This window comes from Mesoplodon bidens (genome assembly GCF_964165515.1).
Source record: "Mesoplodon bidens genome assembly, chromosome: 15".
NCBI lineage: Eukaryota > Metazoa > Chordata > Mammalia > Artiodactyla > Ziphiidae > Mesoplodon > Mesoplodon bidens.
In genome coordinates this window covers 27,784,144-27,795,167 of record NC_138171.1, presented here as the reverse complement: position 1 = coordinate 27,795,167, position 11,024 = coordinate 27,784,144, and the positions used below count along the sequence as shown (strand labels likewise).

The 11,024-nt window shown below is 53.4% G+C and overlaps 1 protein-coding gene across 1 annotated transcript; it reads left to right on the top strand.

Moving 5' to 3' along the window:
- Positions 1–543: 543 nt before the first annotated feature.
- Positions 544–6,169, top strand: TCF15 (transcription factor 15; the record flags this gene model as incomplete). The annotated part of the gene is made up of 2 exons (XM_081256220.1): positions 544–1,062; positions 5,748–6,169. The coding sequence occupies 2 exons, from the start codon at positions 544–546 to the stop codon at positions 5,820–5,822; spliced, it is 594 nt and encodes a 197-aa protein (XP_081112346.1). The 3' UTR covers positions 5,823–6,169.
- Positions 6,170–11,024: the final 4,855 nt, after the last annotated feature.

Here is an 11,024-nt window from a genome sequence, read left to right as displayed (position 1 = left end):
GGGGGGAATTTATCAAGTCAAAAGCCCCCCCTTCCCTAATTCTTACACGAAAGTTGCAGAACCACAGTACTAGAATTTGAGGGAGGAAAAACCCGAGTTGCTTTCTCTACAATCTTCTTTTCGAATGAGGAAACTGAAACCAGGAGAGGAGAAGGGACCTGCCCGCAGCCTCCCTGCGGTCTAGGCTGAAGATGAGTCCGGATCTGGGTACAGCCCACTCCACCCACCCAACCCTCCCCGACCCCCGGCTTTTGCCCCGCTCGCCCGCGAAGATCCAGAGGCTTCAGGGCGGGCCACCAGCTCGCGGGCCGCTTTCAACCTGGGGAACTGGGGCGAAGGGCCCGTAGCCATTGGCCGGGGCGCGGCGGGCGCCTCCCCATTGGCCAGGGCGGAGCCCCACGCCCAGGCCGGGGCGGCCTCGGGACTGGCCCCTCCCTCGGCTATAAGGCGGTGGCCAGCTGAGCCGTGGGAGCGCGCGGGAGCGCACGGCGGGGCGCGGCAGACGCTGGGACGCTGCGCACCAAGGGAAGCGGCCGGCCGCCCATGGCGTTCGCGCTGCTGCGCCCCGTCGGCGCGCACGTGCTGTACCCGGACGTGCGGCTACTGAGCGAGGACGAGGAGAACCGCAGCGAGAGCGACGCCTCCGACCAGTCGTTCGGTTGCTGCGAGGGCCTGGAGGCGGCACGGCGCGGCCCGGGCCCCGGGGGCGGGCGGCGGGCGGCCAGCAGCGCGGGCCCGGTGGTGGTGGTGCGACAGCGGCAGGCGGCCAACGCGCGGGAGCGGGACCGCACGCAGAGCGTGAACACGGCCTTCACGGCGCTGCGCACTCTCATCCCCACCGAGCCGGTGGACCGCAAGCTATCCAAGATCGAGACGCTGCGCTTGGCGTCCAGCTACATCGCGCACCTGGCCAACGTGCTGCTGCTGGGCGACGCGGCCGACGACGGGCAGCCGTGCTTCCGAGCGGCGGGCACCGCCAAGAGCGCGGTCCCAGCCGCCCCCGACGGCGGCCGCCAGCCGCGTTCCATCTGCACCTTCTGCCTCAGCAACCAGCGCAAGGGGGTGAGTGCGCGCGGCGCTCCAGTACTGCGGCCGCAGGGTCAGGGAACGGGCCTCTTACGGAGCAAAAGAGGGGCCGAGGCCCCAATGAAGAGAGGGGGAAGAGACGTGGAGTCGTCGGGGGTGCGGCCCTCCAGGCCCAGAGTTTGGTGTGGAACAGAACCGCTCACAATGTTCCCCAGACGAGGGGTGCAGGGAAGCCCAGAGCTCGGGCGTGATTTAGAGGATGGAGATTGCTCATCGAAGGACACCCCCTCCCACTAGGAGTGTGCTGGGAAGAGCGTGTGGGGAAATCATAACAAAGGCTATCATTTATTGAGCTCTTCCTATGTACGGGCGCGCGTTCCTCGTCTTTCTTTTTACCTTCACAAGAACCCCGTCAGGCAGGTAGTTCTGCCCGTTTTATCACTGGTGAGGACCTGGGGCTCAGGGGTGCCCACGTTACTCAGCTCGAAAGCCAGAATGCAGGCTCTGGGTTTGCTGGGTATGTGTTGTCCTGAGCTGCCCTTACCGTAAAATAATTGTCCCGTATCCTGAGACTGACCCAAGGGCAGGAGACTGAGAAGAAAAGGGGATGCACACCCCCAGTTAAGAGCCTGAGGTACCCAGCTGATGAGCAGTAGGTGTGAAGGAGGGGGTCTCCTGAGGATACCCAGCCCACAAAGAGATGGAGTGCTGGGGAAGGGCACTGTTGAGTCAGCCGGGCAGAGCTGGAGGTAAGCTCCTGTGGTCTGTCCTAAGTAAGGATGAGAACCAGGCTGGTAGGGGACAGACGGGGGTGCGTAGCAGCAGAGGTTGCTGGGGGGTGCTCCTGGTTGAAAGCTGGCTCTCCTGCACAGGCCCCGAGGAGCCTGCTTCATCCCCAGCCTTTCCCCTTTCTGGCCTGGGCTTTTCTTAGAATAAGGAGGCTTGTCTTGTGACAGCTTTGGATTCTAGCAGCTACTATTTACAGCTGGGGAAACTGAGGCTGAGAGAGTCCCTGACTGGCCCCCGTGGCCTTTTGGAAAATGAAAGAGTATGGGAGCACAGGGAACTCTGCTCAGTATTCTGTAATAACCTAAATGGGAAAAGGATTTGAAAAAGAATAGATACATGTATAGGTATAACTGAATCACTTTGCTGTACACCTGAAACTAACACAACATTGTTAATCAACTATGCTCCAGTATAAAATAAAAATTAAAAAAAAAAAGTCATGGGGGATTGGAGTCACGCTTCTGGGTCCCTTAGTCTTTGATTCTCACAACTTCTCCAGCTCCCCTCTTCACTCTGTTCTGGGGAAGCCTCTGTGTCCTGGCCTCAGACCACCCCCTTTCTGGCCTCTCACCTGCCATTGCTGCCTCAGTTTCCCTAAGTCAGTCTTTTTCGGTTCAGATTTGAACTGTCTCCAGGGTCCCTGATCCTCCCATCCGTGGGCCCTGGTCTGTGGGCCCTCGGCAATACTCCCTGACTGCTTTTCACCTGTTCACTCAGTTCAGCAAACCTTAACTACCCGACAGCTGTTTTTTGTCGGCTCTGAAAACATTCCCAGAGAAGCAGGTTGTGGATGCCCATCCACCACCGTCAGGAACTCCCAGTGCGGGGCCAGGGCAGGGCCTGGAGGTGAAAACGGGTGTTGTGGTCTCATGGGGAGGGGGGTGCACAAAGGGACTGTCAGGGCCAGAGGAAGCCCCTGACCCAATGGCTAGGTTCCTGACAGAGGCTTGGGGATGGAAGCAGGCAGGTTGAGGCGGTAGGGGAAGATGTTCTAGGAGCAGGACACAGCGAGAGCTAGAGCCTAGGAAAGGAAAAGGGTAGACGTTGAAGGTGGCAACGCAGAGAGGGGAGGCGAAGACTGGCCAGTGACGGCAGTGTTGGCAGTCTTGATGAGCACTGACCTCTCGTGCTAAGCGCTCTCCGCGTGTTACCATTAAAACCCCCCAGCAGCTGGGGAAGGAGGTGCTCTGGTTATCCCCAACTGCTTAGAGGTGCCGTCCCTGGTTCAGAGACACCGCCCATGATGGAGTCAGGATTCGAACTCAGGCCTGCCCAACTGGGACGTGGGAAAGGTTAGTGTGGGAAGGCCCTATAACAACGGGCCTCAGGGAGAGGGTGTGTCCATCAGGTGCCTGCCCCCCACAGCAGGTAGGCTGGGGGCTTCTTTGCGGGTCTCAGCCCTGTCCCACAGATCACAGGGCCACACCTGGGTCTGGCTGCTTCCCTGGGATCTGTCTATAGGACCTAGAACCCAGCCAGATTTGGCTGTGGACACCATGCTCTCAAGCACACAGGCTTCTCTGGGAATAAGCAAAAGGGGTGATCCTGGCTGGCTCTGGGCCCCAAAGACTTGAGGACTAGAAAACTGGCTCTCTTGGGGAGCCTGTGGGAGCCTTCCTTCTCTTCTTTGGTGACCAGAGAGCTCCAAGGCCCCAGACCCTATCTCTTCACCCTGAGCCACCACCTCGTTCCCAGCTGGCTGGTCTGGGGTTGGGGTCACCATGGAAATAGCTCCCTGTAGCATCTTCCTGTTTAAGGAGGGGTTAGGTGTGGCCCTCTGTGGTAGAAATAGCAAGGGGAGGTGGAAAGGAGGTTCTCGTCTCTGCCCTGTTTTCCCTTTTGTCACCTGGGGGTGGGGGTCAGATAGGATCATCTTGTAAGGCCTTCCCCACTTGGCGTACCAGCTCAGGAGCAGAGGTGGCACAGAGGGCAGTGGGGCAAGGAGGTGCCATCACCAGATGATGCTGATGCTAATACTTGTGAACATTCATTGAACACTTAGTATATTCCTGACACTGTGCTAAGGGCTTTACCTGCGTTAACGTGTGTAATCCTCACAGTAACTAACTTTACACGTGGGGAAACCGAGGCTCAATGAGCTGAAGTCACTTGCCTGAGGTCTGACAGGTAATCCAGGACAGAGCAGGGGTTGAAGCCCACATCTGTTTCACTCTAGCCACCTCCTAACTACAGTGCTTCCCAGAGCCCTTGGCCCTGAGGCACAAAGGGACAAAGAAGCCGGGGCCTAGTCAAGGCTTCTTCTAAATGCATTTGGCAGTTTACAAGCCTCTTTCACAGCGGCAGTTGCATTTGATTGCACCCTGGGGTGGCAAGTAGAATCATTTTGTCCCCATTTCATAGATGAAGAAACTGAGGTTCAGGGAGCTGAACAGTCCCAGCATCCTCAGGGGACACAGGTCTCGCAATGACTGCCAGACTTGGGGTGGAGGTGGCCCTCCCTTACCCTGAGGACTTAGAGTGAAAAGGTGGGAGGCCGGTTTTCTGTCCTCCAACCTCAACACTACACCCCCCCCACCCCCATCCGCCCTTCTCAGCCACTCTTGCCAGAGTTTGTCTGAGAAGCCCAAGCCCCAGGCTCTGCTGGGACTGTGGCCTCAGCCCTCAAAATAGCCCTGCCTGTGAATGAACACACTGTCCCTGGGCCCGGAGAGCCTCAAGGGAGGCTGGGCTCGCATCTGGATGGATCTGCCCCAACCTGGGCCCAGGAGTGGAGCGGGACAGCGGGCAGAGCTCCGAGATGGTCAGCTGTTTCTCTAGATGGCTGAGAAAAATGCCGGTCCCATTATCTCCTAGTCAGGCTCGTGGGTGAGCATTTACAGTGGGATTTCAGACACCACTGTGTCTTAGAAACGGGACAGACTGTTGGACAACATGGATTTTTCTAGCCCAGCCCTTTTTACCAACTGGCTGGGTGCCTCTGAGCCAGTCATGCAACGCTGGAGGCTGCAGTAGAGGGGGTACTCTAAGGCCTGTGATCTCGCTGGCGAACAGTGAGAATGAAACCTACATGTCAGGCCTCAGAACAGTGGGTAGAGACTGCCCCTGCAGTGTGAGGGACAGGTGGCTTCCAGGGCTGCCACCATTAGCTTGTCTTCCAGTGGACACCCCTGATCCAAGCAGCATTGGTTGGCAACTGCTCCACGCCAGTCCCTGGGCTGGAACTGGGACTACAGAGTGAAAGACTTTCCCCGACCACCCCCTTGAGCTCCCAGCCTGATGGGAGAACACAAGAGAGACCCCATCTTCCCCTTCTGGGTTTTATCCTGGCCCCAGTAAGACAAGAAGTGCTAGGCAATTGCAGGAATAGAGAAATCTTCCTAGGATAGGACCAGAGAGCATATTCCTGACAGAGGGAACACCCTGAATGAAGGCAGGGAGGCCAGAATTCCAGAATCTACTTTTGAGGTTGACGAGTAGGCCACTGGGTATACAGCCAGGCAGTGGGAGAACCACTGTGGGGTGTGTTCTGCCCTTGAGTGTAAAATACTATGATTTAAACTATATTGGATTTTTTTTAAAGCAACAAATCACACGAGGAAGAAATGAAAAAAGTAAAAAAGTATATAGAGTTTAAAAAAAAAAAAAAAGGCTTCCTCCCATCCTGTCTCCTCATCACATTCCTCTCCTCTGAGGAAACCCGTTTGTGATTTCCCGTGTGCCCTTCTCTCTGGACATCTCAGCACACAGGAACAAGCACTCAGTCCTTGCTTTCATCCTTAAACGATATTAGTCCATAAAGAGTTAGTCATCCCCTGTTAGTCCATATAGAGTTTCTTCTGCCTTCTGAAAGAACTTGATTGTGCAGCTAACTGATTTTTTATCAAGTCCCCTATTGCTGGACACAGAGGTTAGTTCCAGTGTTCATGGTGACCCAACTGAACCCCCTAATACCTCTTTCTCTCTTCCTGCAGGGTAGCCGTCGTGACCTGGGGGGCAGCTGCTTGAAGGTGAGGGGTGTGGCCCCAGTTCGAGTGCCTCGGAGATGAGCCTGGACCCCTGTGTCATTTGCTGCAAGCAGGACCCTGAGGAGGAGGCCAGAGGCCAACCACTGGGCGAACAGGGGAAGACCCCAGTAGCTGAACCCAGGTCCCTTCTTTGTGTAGGGACCAGAGGACAATGGCCTGGGCCCATGACCCTCTGAGCAGGCCCCCTGGGACATCTCCACCCCACCCTGGAGAGCCGTGAGGACCCATCCAGCCGGCCTGAGCCCTGGCTGGTCAGAGACAAGGCAGAACTTTTGGAAAAACAAAGACTGCTGTTGACAGAGGATGTGTGCGTGTCTGTGCATGAGTGTGGGTGTGTGTGTGAGAGAGAGAGAATTGATGGGTTTAAAATAAAAGGTATTTTTAAGTAAAAAATGTTCCCAGGGCTTCCCTGGTGGTGCAGTGGTTGAGAGTCTGCCTGCCGATGCAGGGGACATGGGTTCGTGCCCCGGTCTGGGAGGATCCCGCGTGCCGCGGAGCGGCTGGGCCCGTGAGCCCTGGCCGCTGAGCCTGCGCGTCCGGAGCCTGTGCTCTGCAACGGGAGAGGCCACAGCAGTGAGAGGCCCGCGTACCGCAAAAAAAAAAAAAAAAAAAAAAAAATGTTCCCAGCTGAAGAAGGGAGGGGCCTGGGGACATCAGAGGTCAGAGGTGGCCCCTCTCCTGGACCTTGGAAGAGACACCGGTATCACAGGTGCCACCCTGTGCCCTGGAGGGGGTGGAGCTGGGGGAAGGCAGGGGACCCCCCTCTCTAGAAGTCGAGATAACCAATCTTCCCTCACTGTCGTCTTGAACAACTGTTGGGTGTCTAGTGTGGTTGGTAAAAAAAAAAAAAAATCTTAATTTTATTTATTTTTGAATAAGGAATATATTCATCCACATGGTTCAAAATTCAAAAGGTACAAGAGGGTATGTGGTGAAAAGTCCCTCTCCCTCTTGTCCTCCGGCCACAGTTCTCCCGCCGCAGGCAGGCTCAGCCACTAGTTTTTTTGTGACATCCCTATTCCTTGTGAATAACCAAGCAAATACAGAAATATACATATATGTTTTCTTCCACTCTTTACACAAACAGTAGCATATTGTACCCACATTCTGCTCCGTGCATTTTGTTTTTTTCCTTAATCTAGCTTGGGTGTTATCCCAAGTCAGTACATAAAGGTAGAGGGTATCTTCATTCCTTTAGTAGCTGTTTATTCCATTTTGTGAACATACCATACTTTAACCCATCCCTTATCCACATCTTTACAAACAGGGCTAGGTAGGCATGTGGTTTTTCACATGTGCAAATGAGTGTGTGCTAACGAGATGCTTTTGCCCATGTTGGAGCTGAGAAGGTTTAAAGAAACAATGACAGGGCTTCCCTGGTGGCACAGTGGTTAAGAATCCACCTCCCAATGCAGGGGACACGGGTTCAAGCCCTGGTCCAGGAAGATCCCACATGCTGCGGAGCAACTAAGCCCATGCACCACAACTACTGAGCCTGCGCTCTAGAGCCCGAGAGCCACAACTACTGAAGCCTGCGAGCCCAGAGCCAGTGCTCCACAACAAGAGAAGCCACTGCAATGAGAAGCCCGCACACCACAATGAAGAGTAGCCCCTGCTTGCCGCAGCTAGAGGAAGCCCGTGCGCAGCAATGAAGACCCAACACAGCCAAAAATAAATAAATAAATTTAAAGAAACTGACATCCAAAGGCATGTGGCTGGCACATGGCAGGGTGACAATGTGAGGTTTGTCCACCTATAAAGCCCAAAGTAAGCTCCTTCCCTTGCCCTGGAGATGCCCCAGATTGGGTGCCAGCCCCTGTGACCCTGATTATTCTCCCAGAAGCCCTGGGAGGTGGGGGCTGGTGTTTCCCCATCTCACAGATCTGTCCCTGTGGGGCCAGGATTGGAGAAGCTGGGGAGGCTGGAGGCAGGGGAGACAGGGAGAGGGGCCAGGAGAGGTGGAAGAGCCAGGCAGCCACACTTTCCTCCAGGTATGTTCATATGCCTTTTTTTTTTTTTGCGGTACGCGGGCCTCTCACTGTTGTGGCCTCTCCCGTTCCGGAGCACAGGCTCCGGACGCGCAGGCTCAGCGTCCATGGCTCGCGGGCCCAGCCGCTCCGCGGCATGTGGGATCCTCCCGGACCGGGGCACGAACCCGCGTCCCCTGCATCGGCAGGCGGACTCCCAACCACTGCGCCACCAGGGAAGCCCATGCCTATTTTTTAATCTATTTTTCTAACAGACACTTATTTAGTGTTTACCAACTGAAGCCTGGCGCTACATTCCATGCTTGTATACGCTCTGTTCTGTCACCCCCTGTATCTGACCCTCGGAGACAGCCTGCAGTGGGGCTGCCCGTTTTGCAGATCAGCAAACGATCCCCCTTCGGGAGCTAATTAGGAAAGCACAGTGTACCCCCTGCACCTACCCAGCTCCAGGTCCAGGCAGCCCCTGGCAAAGCCATAGGAAAAGGACTGTAACCTCGTCAATGGCAGGAAACCTGGGAGTGGGGACAGAGAAGACACTTGGGTGCTCTGGGATGGAGACCCACTTCTGCCACCAGATTAGCTGGATGACCCTGGAGAAGTTGCTTGACCCCTCTGGCCCTCCCTGGCCTAATCCCTAATCAGCAAGAACAGTTGGGACAGAAAAATAATTATTTGTTTTGCCTTAAGTCATTTTTAATAGACTATGCACTGGGTAAATAATGTAAGTTGTATCCAATAGTATGCAGTGAAAAGTATGTACCTCCCTCAGGCTCCTCCCCAAAGGCACTTCTGCTGTTTCCTGTGTGTCCTTCCAGAAATGCTCTATACTGATGACTGGTTCTGAAAAAGTATTTATAGATTTCTCTGCTTATGTTTTCATTGTAAAAAAAATTGAAATACTGCAAGACCCTAGAAATATCACCCATCCCAAAGACAACTACAGTTAACATTGTAGTAATCCTGAAGAGTTTTTGTAAAACACATACACTTAAACAATCATTTACAGCATACTGAGTTAACACTTTTTATCAAAGTATAATATACCTGCAGGACAGTGCACATGCCATTAAGTTACTTTCACAGACTGAGCACACCTGTGCACCCAGCATGCAGATCAAGAAATGCAATTAGCAGCAACCCAGGAGCCCCTCTTGCACACCTACTCATACTAGGTTGCTTCAACTGTATTCCCCTTGAAATAGACAACACACGGCATTCACAGTTCAGAAGACACAAAAGAATAAACTGACAATGAGTTTCCTTCCAGCCACTCAATTCCAGTTCTCAGAGGCAATTCTGGTAACCAGAGTCTCAGAGATTCCTTCAGAGACAGTGTTTGCAGATACAGGCAAATCACATATATCTTGTTTTTCCACATGAGAGGTAGCATTTTACACACTGTTCTGCCCTTGGATTCTTTTTTTTTCCTTAACAATACACCTTCAGTGTTTAAAGAGCCGCTTCGTGCTTTTTCGCAGATGCATAGTGCTCCATTCTGCACATTTTGCTGCTTGCTGTCTTCCTGGGGCCTCGTTCCTGGGTAATGGACAGTTAATGTCTCGGGGCCCATGTGAGCTACAAGGCCAGCCCAACACACATGACTTGGGAGAGGCACAGCTGTGGACCAGTACCTCTGGGGGCCATTTGCCTAACATCACTGTCCCCAACACACAAGCTTTCCACCTTCAGGATGGGCCAACCCAGCCAGGCTTCTCCAGGCTGCCTGAGCGAGGACCGACTCGGGGCCAGAGGATTTAAAGGAGCTCAGGGAGAAGAAACCCAGGGCTGAGGAGGTGGAATGAGCAACTTCAACCAGGCCACCTTGGACCCTGAACAGGAGGCCTAAATATCAGGTTGCACCTTCCAACCAAACCTTAATAGACACAAGGAGCATCAACACAAGAAGTATCTCAGAGTCCATCATTTCACAATGAGAAGCTGAGCCAGTACAGACGAAGCAACCTGCCCAAGTTCCCCCAGTGAGCCCCTGACTCTGCTGGGCCACCGGGAACCCAGGTCTTCCTGCCTACCACTCAGGACTCTCTTCTCTAATTCCACAGTTGCAAGTGGGAAGGACTCAGAAGTCGCCCATGGCAATGGAGAAACTGAAGCCCAGAGAGGGACAGCGATGAGCCAGATTTGCACATTTGGAGCTGAGCTGGGCTGAGAATGCAAGGTACCTCCCTCCAGCCCAGGGCTCCTCCACCACATTAAGTTCCCCCTCATTGGCCCAGGCCACTTCCATTTTATGAGGCTCCTATTAGATTAAAAAAATAAAACCCCCACAGAATAGAATTCCAAAACCTCTAACATATTTAGCAAGTTAACTCTTAAGCAACCATATACAATCACAAGTATGATGCATTAGCATGAGAACATTAAAGGATTTACAAAAACATCAGTCCACGGGACACACATGTACGGTTGGACATCTTTGTTCAACCCTGTCTGCATCTCCTGCTATTGTGTATTTTACTTCATCTGGACTTGATATGAAAAGCCTAGACCTGGACAGCAAAATGCAACATGCCCCTGGGCTGGATCCTGTCCTGCAGTGGGATGATGACATAGAGGACATTACTGGACAGTTGACAAAATTGGATTAAGAACAACAGATTAAAGTATTGTATCAATGTTACATTCACTGAATTTACTAACAGTATGGTTATGTAAGAGGATATCCTCGTGCTTCAGAAACACACCCTGAAGTATTAAGGGGAAGAGGAACATGATGTAGATGACATACTCTCAAATGGTTCAGAAAAAAATAATCTGTGCGAGCGAGAGAAGGATAAAGCAAATGTCCCAAACTGTTAAAACTTGGTGAATCCAGGTAAAGGGTATATGTGAGTTCTCTGTACTACTTTTTGTCACTTATCTGCATGTTTGTAGATGATTGCAGAGTGAATAGTTAGAACAAAGTCAAGATCTTGGCCCTAAGATATGAGGCCTGCCAAATGGTCTCCTGGTCCCCTCTGACCTGCCCTGCTTCAGCTGCCCCAACAGAGGATGAAAAACACCCCCAGTGGACCCAGGCATCCCTTCCCATGAGTCTCAGGCCCCTGTGCCCTTCAGAAGGCTAAGGTGGTCCCAGCCCCAGAGCCTCCTGCCACCATGATTTATGTCCCTGTGAGCCTCAGCAGCTGTGAGCACGGGTCCCGCCAGGCGGCCTGCTGGGGGGGCCAGCATTTGCCTCTCAGCGTGTCTAATCCAGACCAGATTTGTAGACCCCATG